The following is a 23,168-nucleotide window of genomic DNA, read 5'->3' as shown; positions in this document are numbered from 1 at the left end:
GGGGGCAGGAGGAGAAAGGGATGACAGAGGATGAGATGGCTGGATGGCATCACTGATTCGATGGACGTGAGTCTGAGTGAACTCCGGGAGTTGGTGATGGACAGGGAGGCCTGGCGTGCTGCGATTCATGGGGTCACAAAGAGTCGGACACGACTGAGCGACTGAACTGAACTGAATTGGGGTTGGGGAGGGAGAAACCATGTTGCAATGCAGCAGGATCTCTAGAGGATTTGTGAGTTCACTGGGCCTTTACCCAGCACCTCAGTAAAAGAGAAGCAAGGCTTTTGGGAGGGACTTAAGAAAGGGCTTGAACACTCTAGGGCTGTCACTTAACTGGAATGTTGACAAAGCCTTTGAAATACTACCAAATACATATATTGGGGTGGGAGGGTCAGGGAAGTTGGTGGGAAAGAGGACCAGGAGCGGGAGCAGTGAGATCAGACACACCCGACTGGGTGTGTACTTCTGCCCAGAAGTCTGAGCCAGGCAAGGGCACCACTGAGCTTGTTGTGTTGCGGGGTGGGGTGCCCTGGATGCTCTGGGTTGCTCAGTGATCCTCTGGCTTCCACAGGGCAACTCTTCTTCTCAGGGCCCCACTTGGTCCCTTTGCCCCAGACTGAGGTAAGCATGCCACCAGACTTGTCTCCACGGCTCTCTGCTTGAGGCCACACTGTCCTGAAGGTTCTGAAGGAGACTGAGGTCACAGGGCTGTCCTGACAGATGGAGCTGCCAGAGCCAAGACCCCACAAGGCCTGGAAAGGAGCCTGGGCCCCTCTCTTTGCTGGGCCAGTTGTCAAGGTGGTTTTGCTCTGCAAGATGATCATGGGGTCTCATTTCCCTGCCAAACGCTGCCCTAGCCCTGAGTTCCCTGGGACATAGGCAGACTCAGGCAGTCAGTTTGAATAGACTGCAGTTCAGGAAATGGATGGGCTGTGAGATTCTGTGTGATTTGAACGCATGAGAAATTGGCTCAAGGCTGACCTTGACTATGCCCCCACTTACAGTAGCATGTTTTAGGAATAATTTGTACGACAAAGCTGAAAGTTTGGGGTGAACAGAGGTGCAGTTACAAAAGTGCCATGCTTTAGGCCACACAGCAGTTTACAAAGCAGAGTGACTGCATCTCAGCCTGGGGGGCTGTGTAGGGCACTGAGATGTGGGCAAGGGGGCTGGCCACCTCGGCACGGGGAGCTCTGGCCCAAGGGTGGCATCATGAGCTTGTCCTTCAATAAAGGCAAAGGGCTTCAGGTGGTCCTGAGGGTGAGGTCTCAGGGAGCGGTGCCTGAGGTGACAGCTCTGCTGGTCTTCCCACAGGTAGGGGCCCTGTTTTGTGGCCTCACCAAATGACACACCAAAATGCCCTAGGGTTCCCTTGAGCACCCTTCCTGACCATCCCTCTGCATGCCCAGGGAATGAACAGAGAGCTGACAACGTCATGCGTCCAGAAGTGCTCTTTAGTTGGGACAAAGCTCTCACCTGTGCAAAAGGCTAAATGAACTGAGTCCAGTTGAGATCACTGATCACTATCGGGTCTTGCTCAGGGCAGTAAGGGGCTCAGACAAGCACATACCTGCCTCCCAGTCCACCCTGACTGGTCCTCTGGGATGGGGCCGCCTGCAGGCTTATTATCTGTTGCACAAGCAGGTGGCTGCACACACCAGAGTGAGATGTGTGCTCAGTGAGGGCCTTGCATGCGCTGCCCGTGGCTCCCCTTCTGCTACGGCCCCGAGTGGACACTCCCCCACCCTGCTTGGCTCCTTGGCCTTGGCTCATGGTGTTTCCTGGTACAGTGCAGCCTACCCTGAGAGGCCCAGCTCGACCACCCATTAAGCCCTTTCTGAGAGCTAAGTTTACTTTCCCCAAGTTCCCAAGCCCAGGGTGTGGACCTCTAATCTTTTCTACGCTGAACATATCTGTGACTGTTCCCATCCTCAGGGCCCATATACCAGGTACCCCAGAAGGCTTGTTAAATTGTTATATGTTTGTGGTGTCTCCAGCTTAACAATCCATCATTACTTCTAAGAGAGCAAACATTTATTGAGCTATGTGCCAGGCCTAGCTAGGAATTTTCACATACACAACCAGGTCACATAACACTGGGAGGTGGGGTTGTCATCAGATGAGGAAACAAATCAGGGAGGCCCCGGGACTTGTCCAAGTTTACACAGCACGTGCTGGAGCCAGAATTGAGACTCAGGTCAGCCTGATTCCAAAGCCAAGGTTTTTCCCCTTATATGTAGACACAAAATAATAACAACCATTTATCATTTATACTGTATTCTCATATACATTATTTCATTTGATCCTCACAACAGCCCTGTGAGGTAGATAGGGTTATGGGTTACTGTTATGCCCATTTCACAGATGAAGAAACAAAGGTGGCTCAGTGAGGTGAGTGACTTGCATAAAGTCACACAACAAATTAGTGGCTTCACAGGTCCTGTGCTTTCTCTAAAGTCAAGCTGCTTGAATTAAGAAGCACCAAAAAGACGGAGAAATACTTTTTATGAAAAGGAACATGGGACAGTAGTGATTTATGAGATTTCTTCCTTAAATTGTTCTGCTGTGGTCACACCTTCTGCTGGCTGGTCTGAACTGTGTTCTCCTGAGTGGCTTTCCCAAATACCAATAGTCTGGTGGCCTGGGACAGTTGTGAGACTCAGGGGTCCCACTGTACGGGGGCGGGGGGGAAGACCTTTATTACTTAAGGAATGTGGCCTTTCCCACAGCTGAGCACACAAGCTCCTTCCTCAGCCCATCCCCTGGGGTACCTGTGGCACCAGGCGTCTCTGGCTTTGTCTGAGGGCCCCTGCCTAGTGGGGAAGACTGTGGGACTTCCACGGTCACCCTCATTCCAGGGATGAATCATAACGTGCAGTTTTGAGACTTGCACTGCTTATCACCCCTGGAAAGTGGTGGCTCAGGGTGTCTTGCCCTGGGTCTCACCCCAAGGAAGTCAACAGACTGGTTATGCACAGAAACAGTACCACATTCCTCAGAGCAGTGTTATAGGTGCTGGACACTTCCTCCAAGGGCAGTGTTATGGTTCAGACCACTCCTGGGCTCCTTGCTACACACTGCCAAGACCCTGGTCTCCTTCCTCTGGGGAAGCAATCTTCAAACTTACCAGAAGATGGTCAAAAGCTATGCAGGGTCATGTCTGGTGAGGAGGGAGGGTCATAAACAAAGTGAAGCTGTAAAAAACAGGGATGACCTACAGGGACAGGGATGACTTACAGGGAATGTCAGGGGGCTAACCTTGGTTTTGAAGACAAATCCCAAGGGGAATCCTAATTCCAAGTAGTAATATTTTCAGAATAGGTATGTGGCCTCTCTCAAAGTGACTATTCTGAAAAACAAAATACACATTTGGGTGAGAAGAAAGGTCTACCAGGAACAGAAAATGCTTGTGGGAAGACAGATTTCAGCTCAAGATAAGGAAGGACTTTCTAACAGCCAGCCATGACAGGGGCTGGTTGTGGGGATGACGGATGTTCTGTTGCTGAGAGTATGTAAGCAGAGATAGTTATCTCCTGAAGGTACTGGGGGGAAGCCCTCAGCCTCAAATGTGCTGGGGTGTGCTTGGGGTGGGAGAGCACTAAATGACTGTTGAACTATTTTCCAACCCTGAGAGTGCATAATATATTTGTTTAAAAGAATCTGTTTCAATGACACTTCAAATTCTTGGAGAAAGAAGTCAGGGATCAGGCCACATGATGAAGTGCCTTTCATTGTAGTGGCTCCAGATACTTTCAAATCTTCACAGGGATTAGCAGCTCATTCCTGAAGCCAGGAATCCCAAGATGCCTAGATTTGGCCCTGTCAAGAGGGACACCCCATCTTCTGAACATGCCTGGAGACTCACTCCTCTATGCCGGGCCAGCTCAAATCCCACCCCCACTACCTACTTCATTTCCAAGCCAGCCAGCAAGCCCCAGGTCCTGGCCACATCCCGGGGATGGAGGGGCAGGCAGGATGGGAATCTCTGGGGAATTCCTGTTCTGAGAAACCAGAAGGAGCCTCTTATTCTCACTTCACCCCCCTCTACCAAAGGAAGGGCTGCAGGCAGTGCCTCATGGTACAGAGAGAGCTGGAGTCCAAGGGAAAAGTGCTGTTTTCTATCTAGCCAGGAAGTCCTCCTGTAGGACATGATGGCAGACTTCACTTACAGCAAACTGCCCATCTCCAGCTCAAAGCGGCAAGGAAAAAGGTGGCTGTGTCAAGAGGACACACAGATTCCTATGGGTGGACTGCATTGTTGGGGGGAATCAAGTCCTGCTATGCGATTAATGCAGATTAGTATGGTACCCTGCCTCACACCACCGGTGAGACATTCTCCAACATCCTGGCTTTGGGAAGACCCCCTCCAGTGTTGCTGGGGTCCTTTTACCTATACCGTATTAATCGAATAATCTTATTGTTCATAAAATCCACAGCGTGTGGGTGAGAAGAGTCGATGCAGAAGCCATCACTCAGTGCAATCTTGAGCACCTCCTCCACAAAGACCTGGAAGCTGTTGATCTGCTTGTTGGCTGGCACCACCCAGAGCCTCTTGAGGTTCTGCTTGGTGTACTCCTCCTCTGGCAGGCCCTCCACATTGGCCACCCAGTCCAGAGTCAGGTGGTTGGGGTCTTGCAGGTGGCTGGTGATGGAGGAGAGGTTGCCATTGGAGCAGTAGAAGAGCTTGGAGCCGAGGAGCTTGAGGAAGAGGCAAGAGGTGCTGAAGATGTTGGCATTGAAGACCTCCATGCTGGAAGAGGAGAGGCTGTAGATCTGGGGTGCCTCACGCACGGTGAAATGGACCGTCTGCACACGCTGGTTCAGCGTGATGTTGAGCATGGCGTTCTTCTCGGCCTTGGACAGCTCCACCTCCTTCTCCTGCAGGGCCTCAATCAGGGGCTGCACCTGGTAGAAGTCGGCCTCCCTGCGCAGCAGGCCCATCTCCTGGAAGTCCTCGGGCAAGTCCAGGTGGGAGGTTCGGAGGAAGTTGAGGATGTAGCGGAACACTTTGCCGTCACGGTCAATGAAGCAATTGCCCTGGCTGTCCCTCTTGGTGGGCATCTTCCCGCTGAACATAGCACCCAGCATGGAGTCAGGGAAGCTGGTCAGGGTTGCCAGTGAGGTTGTATAGAGCTTCCCCCCGACATTGAGCGTGATGGGGTCAGACATGGCAGGAAGGCTGGGGTGCAGGAAAATAGTCCTACAGAGAGAAAAGAAAGAAATGACCATTACCCAACCATATCTGATGTCTTAGTCTTTTGGGGCTGGTATAACAAAATACTGTAGACTGGGTGGCTTAAGTAACAAATGTTTATTTCTCATAGTTCTGGAGGCTGGGAAGTTGAAGGTCAAGGTAGGGGCAGATTTGGTGTCTGATGTGTTCTAATATGGAGAAGGGGCAAGAGAGATCTCTGGAGTCTCTTTTATAAAGACAGTAATCTCTTTCATGAGGGTGGAGCCCTCATGACCTAATCTCCCAAAGGCTCTACCACCTTATACCAGCCCATTGGAAGTTGGGATTTCAGTGTATGAATTCTGGGGGACACAAACACCCAATCCATAACATCTGGGTAGTCACGGTTCTCAATTTCTTATTGTATGTCCTTGGAGTTGAAATGAATGAATAACTCGATAAACAATTGGATGGGTAATAATTGTCACTCAGACAGTAAAGCGTCTGTCTACAATGCGGAAGACCCGGGTTCGATCCCTGGCTTGGGAAGATCCCCTGGAGAAGGAAATGGCAATCCACTCCAGGACTATTGCCTGGAAAATCCCATGGACAGAAGAGCCTGGTAGGCTACAGCCCATGGGGTCACAAAGAGTCGAACACAACTGAGCAACTTCACTTTCTTTCTTTCTAAAGCATGTTAGGTTCACTAAGGGAGTTAAAAAAGAAAGAAAGAAATGAAAAGAAAAAGCAGAGAGGGATGCCTTCTGGCGAGGGTTACCCCTGCAATGTCAAGAGTCACAGTGACAGCTTGGATGTGCCAGCGGAGGGGAGCTTTGTAAGCCTTCAGGCATCTGTTTTGCTGTGAGACTGAAATACAACCCAAAGAACTGCTAAGAAAGAGAAATATCAAGACTCTACTTTCTCCAAAGAAATCTCGATTAAAACTTAGAGAGAAGAAATACAGCTCCACTCACCAGAACACCGACACAAGCTTCCCTAACCAAGAAACCTTGACAAGCCACCTGCACAAACCCACACAGAGCGAGGAAACGCCACAATAAAGAGAACTCCACAAACTGCCAGAATACAGAAAGGATACCCCAAACTCAGCAATTTAAACAAGATGAAGAGACAGAGGAATACCCAGCAGATAAAGGAACAGGATAAAAGCCCACCAAACCAAACTAAAGAGGAAGAGATAGGGAATCTACCTGATAAAGAATTCCGAATAATGATAGTGAAATTGATCCAAAATCTTGAAATCAAAATGGAATCACAGATAAATAGCTTGGAGACTAAGATCGAGAAGATGCAAGAAAGGCTTAACAAGGACCTAGAAGAAATAAGAGAGTCAATATAAAATGAATAATGCAATAAATGAAATTAAAAACACTCTGGAGGCAACAAATAGTAGAATAACAGAGGCAGAAGATAGGATTAGTGAATTAGAAGATAGAATGGTAGAAATAAATGAATCAGAGAGGATAAAAGAAAAACAAATTAAAAGAAATGAGGACAATCTCAGAGACCTCCAGGACAATATTAAACGCTACAACATTCGAATCATAGGGGTCCCAGAAGAAGAAGACAAAAAGAAAGACCATGAGAAAATACTTGGGGAGATAATAGTTGAAAACTTCCCTAAAATGGGGAAGGAAATAATCACCCAAGTCCAAGAAACCCAGAGAGTCCCAAACAGGATAAACCCAAGGCGAAACACCCCAAGACACATATTAATCAAATTAACAAAGATCAAACACAACAAATTTAAAAGCAGCAAGGGAAAAACAACAAATAACACACAAGGGAATTCCCATAAGGATAACAGCTGATCTTTCAATAGAAACTCTTCAAGCCAGGAGGGAATGGCAAGACATACTTAAAGTGATGAAAGAAAATAACCTACAGCCCAGAATATTGTACCCAGCAAGGATCTCATTCAAATATGAAGGAGAAATCAAAAGCTTCTCAGACAAGCAAAAGTTGAGAGAATTCAGCACCACCAAACCAGCTCTCCAACAAATACTAAAGGATATTCTCTAGACAGGAAACACAAAAATGGTGTATAAACTCGAACCGAAAACAATAAAGTAAATGGCAACGGGATCATACTTATCAGTAATTACCTTAAATGTAAATGGGTTGAATGCCCCAACCAAAAGACAAAGACTGGCTGAATGGATACAAAAACAAGACCCCTACATATGTTGTCTACAAGAGACCCACCTCAAAACAGGGGACACATACAGACTGAAAGTGAAGGGCTGGAAAAAGATTTTCCATGCAAATAGGGACCAAAAGAAAGCAGGAGTAGCAATACTTATATCAGATAAAATAGACTTTAAAAGAAAGGCTGTGAAAAGAGACAAAGATGGTCAGTACCTAATGATCAAAGGATCAATCCAAGAAGAAGATATAACAATTATAAATATATATGCACCCAACACGGGAGCGCCGCAATATGTAAGACAAATGCTAACAAGTATGAAAGGAGAAATTAACAATAACACAATAATAGTGGGAGACTTTAATACCCCACTCACACCTATGGATAGATCAACTAAACAGAAAATTAACAAGGAAACACAAACGTTAAACGATACAATAGACCAGTTAGACCTAATTGACATCTATAGGACATTTCATCCCAAAACAATGAATTTCACCTTTTTCTCAAGCGCACATGGAACCTTCTCCAGGATAGATCACATCCTGGGCCATAAATCTAGCCTTGGTAAATTCAAAAAAATAGAAATCATTCCAAGCATCTTTTCTGACCACAATGCAGTAAGATTAGATCTCAATTACAGGAGAAAAACTATTAAAAATTCCAACATATGGAGGCTGAACAACACCCTGCTGAATAACCAACAAATCACAGAAGAAATCAAAAAAGAAATCAAAATTTGCATAGAAACTAATGAAAATGAAAACACAACAACTCAAAACCTGTGGGACACTTTAAAAGCAGTCCTAAGGGGAAAGTTCATAGCAATACAGGCATACCTCAAAAAACAAGAAAAAAGTCAAATAAATAACCTAACCCTACACCTAAAGCAACTAGAAAAGGAAGAAATGAAGAACCCCAGGGTTAGTAGAAGGAAAGAAATCTTAAAAATTAGGGCAGAAATAAATGCAAAAGAAACAAAAGAGACCATAGCAAAAATCAACAAAGCCAAAAGCTGGTTCTTTGAAAGGATAAATAAAATTGACAAACCATTAGCCAGACTCATCAAGAAACAAAGGGAGAAAAATCAAATCAATAAAATTAGAAATGAAAATGGAGAGATCACAACAGACAACACAGAAATACAAAGGATCATAAGAGACTACTATCAACAATTATATGCCAATAAAATGGACAACGTGGAAGAAATGGACAAATTCTTAGAAAAGTACAACTTTCCAAAACTCGACCAGGAAGAAATAGAAAATCTTAACAGACCCATCACAAGCATGGAAATTGAAACTGTAATCAAAAATCTTCCAGCAAACAAAAGCCCAGGTCCAGACGGCTTCACAGCTGAATTCTACCAAAAATTTAGAGAAGAGCTAACACCTATCCTGCTCAAACTCTTCCAGAAAATTGCAGAGGAAGGTAAACTTCCAAACTCATTCTATGAGGCCACCATCACCCTAATACCAAAACCTGACAAAGATGCCACAAAAAAAGAAAACTACAGGCCAATATCACTGATGAACATAGATGCAAAAATCCTTAACAAAATTCTAGCAATCAGAATCCAACAACACATTAAAAAGATCATACACCATGACCAAGTGGGCTTTATCCCAGGGATGCAAGGATTCTTCAATATCCGCAAATCAATCAATGTAATACACCACATTAACAAATTGAAAAACAAAAACCATATGATTATCTCAATAGATGCAGAGAAAGCCTTTGACAAAATTCAACATCCATTTATGATAAGAACTCTCCAGAAAGCAGGAATAGAAGGAACATACCTCAACATAATAAAAGCTATATATGACAAACCCACAGCAAACATTATCCTCAATGGTGAAAAATTGAAAGCATTTCCTCTAAAGTCAGGAACAAGACAAGGGTGCCCACTTTCACCATTACTATTCAACATAGTTTTGGAAGTTTTGGCCACAGCAATCAGAGCAGAAAAAGAAATAAAAGGAATCCAAATTGGAAAAGAAGAAGTAAAACTCTCACTGTTTGCAGATGACATGATCCTCTACATAGAAAACCCTAAAGACTCCACCAAAAAATTACTAGAACTAATCAATGATTATAGTAAAGTTGCAGGATATAAAATCAACACACAAAAATCCCTTGCATTCCTATACACTAATAATGAGAAAACTGAAAGAGAAATTAAGGAAACAATTCCATTCACCATTGCAACAGAAAGAATAAAACACTTAGGAATATATCTACCTAAAGAAACTAAAGACCTATATATAGAAAACTATAAAACACTGGTGAAAGAAATCAAAGAGGACACTAATAGATGGAGAAATATACCATGTTCATGGATTGGAAGAATCAGTATAGTGAAAATGAGTATACTACCCAAAGCAATTTATAGATTCAATGCAATCCCTATCAAGCTACCAACGGTATTCTTCACAGAGCTAGAACAAATAATTTCACAATTTGTATGGAAATACAAAAAACCTTGAATAGCCAAAGCTATCTTGAGAAAGAAGAATGGAACTGGAGGAATCAATCTACCTGACTCCAGGCTCTACTACAAAGCCACAGTTATCAAGACAGTATGGTACTGGCACAAAGACAGAAATATAGATCAATGGAACAAAATAGAAAGCCCAGAGATAAATCCACGCACCTATGGACACCTTATCTTTGACAAAGGAGGCAAGAATATACAATGGATTAAAGACAATCTCTTTAACAAGTGGTGGTGGGAAAACTGGTCAACCACTTGTAAAAGAATGAAACTAGAACACTTTCTAACACCATACACAAAAATAAACTCAAAATGGATTAAAGATCTAAACGTAAGACCAGAAACTATAAAACTCCTAGAGGAGAACATAGGCAAAACACTCTCCGACATACATCACAGCAGGATCCTCTATGACCCACCTCCCAGAATATTGGAAATAAAAGCAAAAATAAACAAATGGGACCTAATTAAACTTAAAAGCTTCTGCACAACAAAGGAAACTATTAGCAAGGTGAAAAGACAGCCTTCAGAATGGGAGAAAATAATAGCAAATGAAGCAACGGACAAACAACTAATCTCAAAAATATACAAGCAACTCCTACAGCTCAACTCCAGAAAAATAAATGACCCAATCAAAAAATGGGCCGAAGAACTAAATAGACATTTCTCCAAAGTAGACATACAAATGGCTAACAAACACATGAAAAGATGCTCAACATCACTCATTATCAGAGAAATGCAAATCAAAACCACTATGAGGTACCATTTCATGCCAGTCAGAATGGCTGTGATCCAAAAGTCTACAAGCAATAAATGCTGGAGAGGGTGTGGAGAAAAGGGAACTCTCTTACACTGTTGGTGGGAATGCAAACTAGTACAGCCACTATGGAGAACAGTGTGGAGATTCCTTAAAAAACTGGAAATAGAACTGCCTTATGATCCAGCAATCCCACTGCTGGGCATACACACTGAGGAAACCAGAAGGGAAAGAGACACATGTACCCCAATGTTCATCGCAGCACTGTTTATAACAGCCAGGACATGGAAGCAACCTAGATGTCCATCAGCAGATGAATGGATAAGCAAGCTGTGGTACATATACACAATGGAGTATTACTCAGCCATTAAAAAGAATACATTTGAATCAGTTCTAATGAGATGGATGAAACTGGAACCTATTATACAGAGTGAAGTAAGCCAGAAAGAAAAACACCAATACAGTATACTAACACATATATATGGAATTTAGAAAGATGGTAACAATAACCCTGTGTACGAGACTGCAAAAGAGACACCGATGTATAGATCAGTCTTATGACTCTGTGGGAGAGGGAGAGGGTGGGGAGATTTGGGAGAATAGCATTGAAACATGTATAATATCATGTATGAAACGAGTCACCAGTCCAGGTTCGACGCACGGTACTGGATGCTTGGGGCTGGTGCACTGGGACGACCCAGACGGAGGTAGGGGAGGGAGGAGGGAGGAGGGTTCAGGATGGGGAACGCGGGTATACCTGTGGTGGATTCATTTCGATATTTGGCAAAACTAATACAATATTGTAAAGTTTAAAAATAAAATAAAATTAAAAAAAAACATACAAAAAAAATAATTAAAAAAAAATGAAAAGAAAAAACAAAGCCTGAGTCCCACCCTCCAGAGACTGTTTTAATTGGGTGTGGCATGTAACCCCACCATTGACGTATTTTAAAGCTGATTCTAAATGTTCAGTTAGGACAGAGAACCACTGGTCTAAGGAAAGGCAGAAAATGCACCTGGACTGAATGCTATGCTGGCTGCCCTTACGTACATTTGCTTACACACTATCCTTTGACATACACAATACCACCAGTCATCCCCACTGTGAGGGAAACTGCCAGGATTCACTCCCCAGGCTTACAGTGGTACAGGGTCCTGCAGGATTCAAGCCCAGCTGCCTTTATACGAGACAGAAAAATGTATTCATCCTTACTAGCCAACTACTGGGCCATTCTCGGTACTTAACAGACATTCTGAGGTGTAGAACTCCAAGCCCTGTTCTCCTTCTGCTGTATCAATGTTGCCTTATTTATTTTTCTATCTAAAAGAATGCACAACAAATGGCTGTGATTAGTACCATTTCCATCTATCTTTCAGGCCCACAATGGGTCACTCGGTCCTCTGGACTCCCAGTGACGCTCCTTCTGGATTCTCACCCTCCCATGATGACCTGCCTGGCCATGAAGATGCCCTTGGCTCCTGATGGCCTTCCCTTTCCTACCATGATGGAACCCCAGGCTCCTCTGAACCTTGCTTTGTAGTGCGGATGTGGGCCTTTGCCACCAAGCACCCTTCCTGAGGGCTCTTTACCCACTCCTTAACAACTCTCCCCCGCTATCCCCCCACTGACCTCACAGCCTCTAGTGTCCATGGCTGGTGAGTCTCCTTCAACCTGAAGTCTTGGATTCTAACTTTTCTTTAAGGGTCTAGAAATCAGGGGATGTACTGTTTTTGTTCCTAACATGATACCTTCCCAGGAGTCAAATTGTGCAGTGAATCCAGGAATCTTTCCCTAATGTTGGGTGTGGGGCACAGGTAGGAATCAGTCCCAGTGCTGCCCCTGAGAAGAGGCCAGGCTGGCAGAGGAGACCGCAACAACAGGCAGTGATGAGGAAAATGACCAGCTACAGCACAGTGAGGACAGCTAATATTTCATAATAACGTTAAATGGTGTATAATCTATAAAAACGCTGAGTTGCTACGCTGTAAACCTGAAACTAATGTTGTAAATCAACTCTACCTTAATAATAAAGAAAGAATAAAATAAAAAGAAGGAAGGAAGGATGGAAAAAAGGAAGAACAAGCAGGAGTAGGCCTGGGGTGAATTCTGGCATGCTTACTGTCCAGATGGGAAAACTGAGGTCCAAGCAGGGGACTGCCCTCAAAGTCACCCAGCAAGGGTAGCAAGCAGGCCAGGGCGGTTGTCACCAAACATCTGCCTTCTGAGGGGGCTGACTGCACTGTGAACCTGTGAGTCACTCAGTCGTGTCTGACTCTTTGCAACCCCATGGACTATTTGCCCCACCAGGCTCCTCTGTCCATGGGGATTCTCTAGGCAAGAATACTGGAGCGGGTGGCCATTCCTTTCTCCAGGGGATCTTCCGGACTCTGGTATCGAACCTGGGTCTCCCATAGCGCAGGCAGATTCTTTACCATCTGAGCCACCAGGGAAGCCCGACTGCACCGAGACCCCTTTACTCCAGAGGGTGGTGGCCATGCTGGGTGTGGAGGACTCTTGGCTGCCTCACCCAATTCTTTGGCGGGGTTGGCGTGGGGGGTGAATTCTGTTCCTGTCCAACAGGGCACTTTGATATTGCAGAAAGGCATTAACCATCTGGAGTGTCTGAAGAGAAACAAGCCCATGATGAAGTTACAAAATCATTAACAGAAGCCTGGAGCAGATGGGCTGTGAGACGGTGGTGGTGGGTGGGTTGGGGTTGGGGGAAGGGGGGTGTCCAACAGAGAAGGCTGGGGGAGGGCTCCTAGGAAGGGGCGGTAACCACGCTGCTGAGACTTGCAGCTGAGGTGTATGCTTGGCCTGGGGCCCGAGTCTGACCAATTTTCCCTCCAGGGGGTGCAGGCAGGAGCTGGACCCAGGAGTGGGCCACCTGCTTTCTCATTCCAGCATCTCCTTTTCTTTCTAGATAATAATCTGCACCTTCAACTTTCCAGTCTCTCTTTCTCTTTAAGGCTCAGGCTCTGTGAAGTGGCTGAGCTCCAAGGAAAGGAAAGGGCAGGCTTTGGCGTGGCAGAGAGGCTGGGATGTCTTTCCTGACAATTCTCTGGGCTGCAAACCCCATATCTCCTAAGTACATAACTTCTGAAGAGCTCAAAGCAGGTGGGGAGGACAATCAGGTGCCACAGGGCAAACCGGGGCCCTTGGATGGGCACTCAAAGTCCTATTTTTCTGCATGCAAAGCGACAGAGCAGCTGCCTTCCTGCCCCCGCGCCCTGCTGTGCGGCTCCTGGTCATTCATCCAGGGCAGTGCCAGGGGTTGCAGTCTGGGCCGAGGCTGGTTAGAAGGAGGTCTCCTGACCCCTAGAATACAGACTCAGACACAGAACACTGGGGGAAGGAGAGGGTGGAATGACTAGAGAGAGTAGCACTGAAATACATGTTACCATATGTAAAATAGATAGCTGATGGGAAGTTTCTATATAGCGCAGCAGGGAGCTCAGCCTGGCGCTCTGCAACAATCTCGAGGGGCGGGATGGAGTGGGAGGTGGGAGGGAGGTTCAAGAGGGAGGGGATATGTGTATACCATGGCTGATTCGCGTTGATATATGGCAGAGACCAACACAACATTGTAAAGCAATTATCCTCCAATTGAGAAAAAAAGAAGGTAGGTCTCCTGACCCCAGACTAGGGGGCTCCCTGTGCTCTTCTCCACAGACTCAGGAATCATAGAAGTCAGCCCTTCCAGCCCCTATTTCCTAGTCACAGTGCCCAGCGCCCACCGTGGAAAGTCCACAGGCTTGGTCTGAGAGCCATGATGACACAAGGGGGTAGGAACTGGCATCCCAAGGCTGAGCAGCTTCCCTGAGGGTGGCAGGGGCTTTCACCACTGAGCTCCAGCCCCACTGTGTACCCAGCTGCCTCTTAGACATGCCCACCTGGATTTTCTGTGGATACCAGAAGCCTCACAAAGAGTTCCTCTTCCCCAGATCCTGCTGTGACTTCTCAGCCACCCATCTGCGTGAGCCCACAAGGCAGCCCTGACTCAGCATCCCTAACATTTTTCTCAACTGTCTCCTTGAACCTGTCCCTGTAGGAACTCCTGGAGCTCAGGGCTCACCCCGACTCCCCCAGCATCCTCACGTGGCTCCCTGCCTCCTTTCTGTCCACCTGCCATTTCAGTTTGCAGGCTGATTTTCCTGAAGCAGTGCTGCCTGCTCTGACTACTGTGTGCAATCCAATCTCAACTTCAATCCCGCCTCTCCCCACACTCTATGCTCCGGCTGTCCTGACACCACGGGATCCGCCCTCCCCTGCCCTGCCTTTGCTCTCCTTATACCACCCTTCTTCACTTTTTTCACTTTCTCTGCATTCAATCTATGAGTCACTGCCTCTATCTATCCCCAAACCTCCACTTTGCCAGCTCTCTTCTTGGGGCTTCTGGTCCCTTGCACAGACCACCATTCTATCATGTAATCAATCATGTAATGATCTGCTTTGGATTTGGCCCTCCTCCCTAGTGCTCTCAAGGTGAAGATCACTGGACATCGATATGCATAAAAAGAACCTCAACTCTTATCTCGAAACACAGATGAAAAATTAACTCAAAAGCGGTCACAGACAAATGGACTGTGACTCAGCAATACAAGCCAACTAGCTACTGACACACAACACAGAAGCCCCAAAGCATCCTATTAAGTGGAAGAAGCTGGCCTCAAAAGGTCACATGGTGTATGATTTTACTTATACAACATTCTGGAAAAGACACACCTATAGATACAGAAGTCAGACCAGTAATTGGAGAGGCTGGGGATAAGACTGGCTACAAAGAGACTGGAGGAATATTCTGGACTGACAGAAATATTCAATATCTTGATGTAGTGGCAGTCAGATGACTATATAAAGATTATAGAAATTCGTGTAACTGTACACCTAAAAAGCATGACTTTTACTGCACATAAATTATGCCTTCATAAACTGGAAAAAACCAAGATTGTGATTATGTCATGAATAATATAATACACTGGGTTATGACCAGTTTTATATATATTGTTGTGAAACTTTTGTTTCATTTGTGTGTGTGTGTGTCTGTGTGTGTGAGAGGCAGAGAGAGAGAGAAAGGAACTGGAAGGTGATATAAAGTGTACCTTCATAACGTGGGTTATGATGAAACTTGTTTGTGAAAACCGCTGCCTGGTTTGTAATCTCTGTGGCCGCGGTGACCCAGCTCCTGTCCCTCTGTGTTCACTGCCGAGCACATGGCGGGTGCTGGGGGTACTGCGGAGGAGGGGCCGAGGGAGGAAGGGATGAACACGTCCTGAGCATTCTACTACATCCTAGGCCTGTACACCCACCAGCCCTTTTAACTCATATAGCAGTTCTACAAAGCAGCCATCGTTCCGTTAGGCAGATAGGAAACAAGAGACTCAGGAGACTGAGGACTTGCCCAGGACACACGGCCAGGGAGTGGAAAGCTCACTCTCTTTCCCCTGCACAGGCTGCTGAGAGCTGGAACAGCAACAAAAGGCTGTTTCATAGCTTTCACAAGTTTGAGAATCCCTGAAGCAGCCTTTTAAAATAGTGCTAGGCAGCTTGCTTGGCAAGACAGAGCTACCACCTGCTGAGCACACACTTCCTGCTTTTATAATGCTTTGGCTAACACACAGTAGCATTTTATTTATTTTTAACAAATTATATAGAAAAGTATAGAGAATGATACTACCGTGCTGATTCTTTACCTGCATTACCTCACTTGATGTCTATATAAGCACCCTGCCGGACAGATGCTATTATTTCTGTTTTACAGATGAGGAAACCGAGGCTCAGGAAGGTTAAGAGATTGCTCAAGATTACAGAGCTAGTCACTGGAGGAGCTGTGATCTGAATCCAGGTCGGTGCGAGTCCAACACCTCTCACTGTTTCCCCTTCCCACCCTGAGGCCCTAACATGAGTGGAAGGTGCACATTCCCTTATTCTCTGCCCAGATCCGACTGAGGTAGGTCTTTTGGCAGCTAGTCTGGGGCTGGCCTGGGACTCTGCCCACTCACATCTGAGGATATGGGGATTGGATCCTGGATGGCCTGGAGCCCCTCCATAGCTGACACACCACAAGTCTAAACCCTACTGTTTCAATAGCAACCCATGATCCCTAATGACAAAGCAGCAAAATACAAAAAGCCAGGTTTTTTTTAAAAAGCCAGATTAGAAAAGATGAATGAGAATTACAAACCGGACCATGAAACAGGAGATAAAAGAAACTCCACCACTGTCTGAACAAATAATTTGTCCTAAGCAGGAGAATTTCCAAGTCTGCCTCTCGACTCAAAAAGAACCAAGAAAAAAGATCAGCCCATTTCCCTCTCTGAGAAAACCAGGAAATTATCCCAGGCAGATCCTCGGACCATCTGCCTGGGCAGGGAAAGTCAGGGGGCCTGGGAACTTGGGAGGTGGCTGGAACTCTCTCCTCCCTGAAATAAGTCTGTGGCCCAAATGAGGGGTGGTGGATCTTAAAGCCCAGCCTGGTACCATGTGGAGGGCAATCCCAGTCTAGAGTCTGAAAATCACCCCGTTGCAACCTTTAATTGTAACAAAGGAAATAGAATTCTCTGAGAGTGAGTGTCCTGTAAGCAAGGGCAGTTAAGACATTGCTCTGGAGTCCTCCTTTAAAACTATGTCCTTTAAAACCATTCCCACAGGTCTCAAGAGACACAGCTACTGCCTGGTGAGTACTTATTAGGTACTTGCTATTAGACACATTTGCTCAGTTAATCCTTGTAACTTCCTTTGAGGAAAGCATTCTCTCCACTTCATAAATGAGAATCTGAGGCTCTAAGAGGCAGGTGACTTGCCCAAAGAAATGTGTGGCGGAGCCAGGATTCAAGCCCAGGCCCGTCTGACTGCCATGCTCTGAATGACCTTGGGAATTCAGCAGTCAACCCCCTTGCAGAGGTTTGGCACTTGTCCTCTCCTACCTCTTACCAGGTGCTCTCATACCTGCCACCTCATTTTGATTCTGACATGCATGACCAGTGAGTGTGCAGAGAACCAACATTTCCTGAGCACTGAGGACATGTCCCGAGCTATGCGAGGCATTTTCCTGTAGATTATGTCACTGCAACACCACACTGAGGCTGTGAGGCAGGTACAATTATTATCTCTATTTTCTGGATTATAAAACTGAAGCACAGAGCAGTGAAGACAGCTGCTTAAGATCACACAGCTAGCAGTAGCAGAGCTAGAATTCCAAGTGAGGCCTCTCTTCAAAGCCTGTGCTGCCCAGGGACTTCCCTCGTGGTCCAGTGGTTAAGAGTCCACCTTGCAGTGCAGGGGATGTGGATTTGATCCCTGGTTGGGGAACTAAGATCCCATGTGCCGCGGGGCAACTAGAAAGTCCATGCACTGCAATGAAAGATCCCACGGGTCAGGCCTGCAGCCAGGTAAGTAAATATTTTTTTTTTTTAATTACACCTATCTTAAAAAACCCCTGTGCTCCCTTCGAAAACAAAGAAGCATATGCTTCTTTATTAAGAAGCATAAATAGGACTCGAATAAACAGAGACCTGTGATGATTCTGAGAGGCAGTATCTTAAAGCTGTTCTTCCCTGGTGGCTCAGACAGGAGATCTGCCCACAAGGCAGGAGACCCAGGTTCAATCCCTTGGCTGGGAAGATCCGCTGGAGAAGGGAGTAGCAATCCACTCCAGTATTCTTGCCTGGAGAACTCCATGGGCAGAGGAGCCTGGCAGAATACAGTCCATGGGATCGCACAGAGTTGGACACGACTGAGTGACTAACACTTTCACTTCACTTAAAAATTAATTATAGTTGTTATGCTATTCTAATCCCACTCCCAAAAGTATTTTTTCAAAAGATTAAAAAAAAAAAAGGATTAAAATCTTATTTTGGAAAAATTGGTGATAACCTAAAAGAGTATTTGAAAAAGTATATTTTAGTATAATGTATGAAATCAGACTGTGAGGCAATGACATTTCAGACTGTGGTGTTAAGACAATGAAAAGGGGAAGGAATTTTGTAGTAACCATGTTGAAAAGACTGATTATCAATTAAAAAAAAAATATTGATCCTTACAACAACTCTGGGATGTAGGCAAGATAGATCACATTATCTTTATTTCACAGACACAGTGAGAATGAATCCCTGGCCCAGGGCTTTGTGTCCATTCTTGACCTCTGAGTCATGGCCTCTGGGAGGTTCCAGGTTTGGACACTGCTCAGAGGACTAGTCCTTTGGAGGCAGCCTAAGGTCTTCTCTAACCCGGGTCCTGAACAAGAGACTGAACCCAGATGCAGAGGTCCTAGTTAATAGCCCACACACTAACAGAGCCTTAGAACAAGCAAGGGCTCTTTCTGTGCAATTCCCTACATTATTGCCCACTAAGCCTCCATAATGAAGGTATTTTACATGCAATCTACTCCTTTTACACACCGAGGACCAGTTGTTTTAACAATCAAACTACAAGGCTTTGATAATTATTTATCTTTTTATCCATCCATCCATCTATACATCTATCATGTCTCTGCTCTGCTCAGAGCCTAGAAATGATACTCCAAGTAGCAACGAGCACACCTGACTCCGGATCGTGGTTTTTAAACCTTAACTCCTACAAAAACAAACTATGGTTTCCTGGGGAAACTGGTGATTCCAGGACTTTGACAGGAAAAATTCAAGGTGAGCCTGGAACATCTCTTTCCAGACAGCAAAGAAGACATCAAAGATTAACGTGATCAAGTCAAAAGAACACAGATCTCAAAAGCTGTCATCACAAGGAAAAATTTTTTTCATAACTATGTGATCATTCCACAATATATACAAATATCAGATCATAATTTGCTGTTTTTCTTGTTTAGTTGTTAAGTCGTGTCTGACTCTTTGAGACCCCATAGACAGTAGCCTGCCTGTCCATGGGATTTTCCAGGCAAGAATACTGGAGTGGGTTGCCATTTCCTACTCAGGGAGGTCTTCCCAACCCAGGGATTGAACCCATGTCTCTTGTTATCTTCTGCATTGGCAGGGGCATTCTTTACCACTGTGCAGCTGGGAAGCCCACTTTAGTTACAAGAGGGAAAAACTTAACCTTTTATGGAAAGATCAGGCTGTTATGACCTTATCCAATAATCAAACTTAGCATTCATGGATAGGATAGTAGGATTCTGATAACATATGCCTCCTAATGTGATGCAATTATAAGTACACAACATTGCCAGAAAAGAAATAAAACAAGTTGAACCTAGTTATTGCTAAAATAAATTAAACGGGTAGAGGGGCTCTATCTAGATTAAATGAATTGCTTAGAGAGATATAATTAAATGTAATGAATGAATGTTGACTGCATCTGATTAAAAAAATATGAGATAATTTTTGACAGTTGGAGAAATTTGAATCTCAACTGTTTAGTAGATAATATTGAGTTCTTGCTATTTTTCTTAGGTATGATAATAGTCTTATGGTTATGGTACAGAATGTTATAATTAGGAGATAATATGCTGAAGAATTTAGGGGTCAAGTGTCAAGACATCTGTAACTTTTCAATAGTTTAGCAAAAACTGTACATGTGTAAAAACAAAATTGTCAATGTGAATCGGTGCATCGGTGAAAGGCTATTCCTTCAATGTTTCTGTATGCTTAAAAATTCTAAGAATATTTTTATTTTGAAGGAAGAGGGAAGAAAAGAGCACTTCTTTCCTGCGACTACAGATGTAAAGTTTAGTCAGAGTGCCTGGCCCTAGTAAATAGCCAGATTCCATAAATATTAGATGTTATTACTACTACTAAGGCGCATTAGCATCTCACGATCTTCTCCTGATGTCTCAGTGCTCTGGAGGATGAAGACGCTAACCAGGGCTAAGCTAAAATAGCCCACAGTTGGTGGAGGGCAACTGAATGTACATCCAAGTAGTCTTCATACTCAGACGAAACTGCCCACAGGAACCACAAAATTAGGCCTGCCTGTCTCCATGCTGAGATCCAGGCTGGGAGAAGATGGCTGTTTAGGCCTTGTTTTCCCTGCTTCCTTCTGAACTCAGTCTCTGCTACTACAGTAGAAAAGAAACTCCTGTGATGGTTTACCAAGAATGTTAACAAAGAGGGGCCACTTCTGGGCCTCACAGATGTTTATGGGAAGAAGAAAGTGCTTGGGCTTTGGTGTCACCTGGGCTTGCATTTGAATCAGGCTCTGCCACTTCATTAGCTGTGTGGCCCTAGACCAATTCCTGGGCACACGATGGTGATCATAACAACAACAGCAGTAATAATAATGGCTGACGTTTATTGAGCAGTTACTACTATGCTATGCACTTTGTGTGTGCTTAGTTGCTCAGTCGTGTCCGACTCTTTGCAACCCCATGAACTGCAGCCCACCAGACTCCTCTGTCCATGGGGATTCTCCAGGCAAGAATACTGGGGTGGGTTGCCATGCCCTCCTCCAGGGGATCTCCCCAATCCAGGGATCAAACCCAGGTCTCCCACATTGCAGGTGGATTCTTTACCGACGGAGTGACCAGGGAAGCCCTTTATGCATGTTAATTTCATAGATGAAGATGCTTATTATTATCCCTACTTTACAGACCAACCACATCACGCCCTCTCCTATCTCTGCAGTTTGGCATCTGCTATCCCTCTGCCTGCACTGCGAAGAAAATGCCATTCATCTGCCAGGCCCATTGGCTGCAATTCATTCCTTTCTTCTTTGCATCTCCAGAGCATTTTATTCTTACTCCTTACCAAGGCTCACTTTCCTTAAGTAGACGGTTGCTTGGCCACCCTGTCAGGTCAGGGATCTGTACCCCAGATCTGTACCCCAAGAAGTCAGCAGGCAGGGGAAGGGGGAAAACTTTCTCCCCGTTTAGTCATATCCATTTTCCTAGTCCCAGACTATCATCTACCAATAGGGAGGTTTACCAATCTCTTCTGAATTTTCAAAACTTTCTATTTTGAAACAGTCTCTTGAATTTTCAGTTTGGAATCTGAGGCACACGGCAAAGCCCAGGTAATTACCTGGAAGTAAATATAAGAACTCCCAAAGTATAGGGGATGCATAGAACACAGCTAGGTAAACTTCAAGGATGACAGCACTCAAAGTGAGTAATGCGTCTCCCAAAAAACTAGAGCAGTCTTCCCCATCTTACTTACACAGCCCACCAGATAAAGAGTCTGGCTCACAGCCCTGGAGACTATCTGGGGATACCGCCCTCCACCTCCCCTTCCTGGCCTCCCCACACCCAACAGCTATATCTTTAGCTCTGCTTTGCCCAGTTCGTATCTCTAAAAGGCCCAAATGCTGTTTGCTCTATTATATGCTCACCAGACAGAGAAGGTGCTTCCCAACTCAGATGACACACTTGGATCTTTGAAGGAGTCAACCAACAGGGCAAAGTCAACCAACAGGGCTGGAGAAGGGAAGTCACCTGACCTGGCTTGCACAGCAAAGCATTCTCTCATCTGGTGTAGATTTCCAACAATCATCACCATCCTCTACCCTCTTCCAGAACCTTCCTTCATCCTTTTGGCTCACCCTTAGGCTTCACCTTCTGGTTTTCCTCAGGCCCAACCACTCTTCCACGGTCTTCCTGCTCCTCACAAGAAAGATAATTTATGAACAAACGTCTTTCAAACCTACCTCCTCATTTCATCCTAACAATAAGCCTCGGAGGTTAGCAGTGAGGAAGCTGGTCCTGTCACACAACCTGTGAAGGACCGGGACACTTGTCATCTATTCCCGGCCATTCACTACAGATTAAACCTCTACCTCCCTGCACTGCAGGAAAAAAAGCAGTGCCTTGAGAGTAAGGAGTCCTTGGGTGGTTTGGGGCAAGTCATTTTACTTCTCTGAGCCTCAGGTTCCTCAACTGTAAACCGATATGGTGACGTCTTCACAGGGTGTGAGTTGAATGAACTCAAATGTGTGACGCCGGGTTCAAAGGATGGGCTCTTTATTTTCTAGTCACAAGGAAAAGATGCTCCGTGCATCTGTAGACATTTGCCCATCTGGGCACTCTCTTACTCAAGTCCTATCAGCGCTGCTGATCCAGGGCCGAGAGGGATCCTTTTCATCTTTCCGTCTCCACCCTTCCCTCCCCAACGCTTTTCGGCTCATTCCACCCAATCCAACTCAGGCTTGCTTCCTTGGCTTCCTTTGCACCCATTCCCCAGCCCCTTCTCCGATCTCACGCGCGTTCCACTTCTTATCTAGAGACCCCGCCCCTCCTTGACCCACCCACCGGACTCCTCCCACAGTCTCGGCCCTTATTATCCGGGCTTTTCAGACTATCGCCATCCGTCCAGGCTCCTTCCACCAGCTCCGCCCCTTCTTCCCCATAAACGTCCCCTCCCCCGCAGCCACAGGCGTTGCTATTCCCATTGCACGGATGAGAATGGCGAGGCTAGGGTAGGCTAGATGACTTCTCACGGTAGGACAGGTGTCCAGATGGGTCCGTGACCCCTAGCCAGCAGTCCCTGCACCCGACACCCCCGTCCGTGCCGCACCCACCTCCTGCCCTCGCTCAGCAACCTCCCCTCCGCGGGCGGCCAGCGCAGCTTTGCGAGGGGGGCGGAGGGCCGGAGCCCAGCCCAGGGGCGTGGCGGCCCGGGACCCGCCCGCTGC

The 23,168-nt window shown here is 45.8% G+C and overlaps 1 protein-coding gene across 1 annotated transcript; it reads right to left on the bottom strand.

The window, feature by feature from the left end:
- Positions 1-2,016: 2,016 nt before the first annotated feature.
- On the bottom strand, positions 2,017-23,152 carry KCTD21 (potassium channel tetramerization domain containing 21). Its single transcript, XM_061407682.1, has 2 exons — positions 23,055-23,152; positions 2,017-5,200 (listed from the first exon to the last, which is right to left on the bottom strand). The coding sequence occupies exon 2, from the start codon at positions 5,167-5,169 to the stop codon at positions 4,387-4,389; it is 783 nt and encodes a 260-aa protein (XP_061263666.1). The 5' UTR covers positions 5,170-5,200; positions 23,055-23,152; the 3' UTR covers positions 2,017-4,386.
- Between the last annotated feature and the right edge of the window lie 16 nt (positions 23,153-23,168).

This window comes from Bos javanicus, chromosome 29 (genome assembly GCF_032452875.1).
Source record: "Bos javanicus breed banteng chromosome 29, ARS-OSU_banteng_1.0, whole genome shotgun sequence".
In the NCBI taxonomy this organism is placed as follows: Eukaryota; Metazoa; Chordata; class Mammalia; order Artiodactyla; family Bovidae; genus Bos; species Bos javanicus.
Note: the sequence above shows the minus strand (reverse complement) of the source record. Positions and strands in the feature narration are given on the sequence as shown.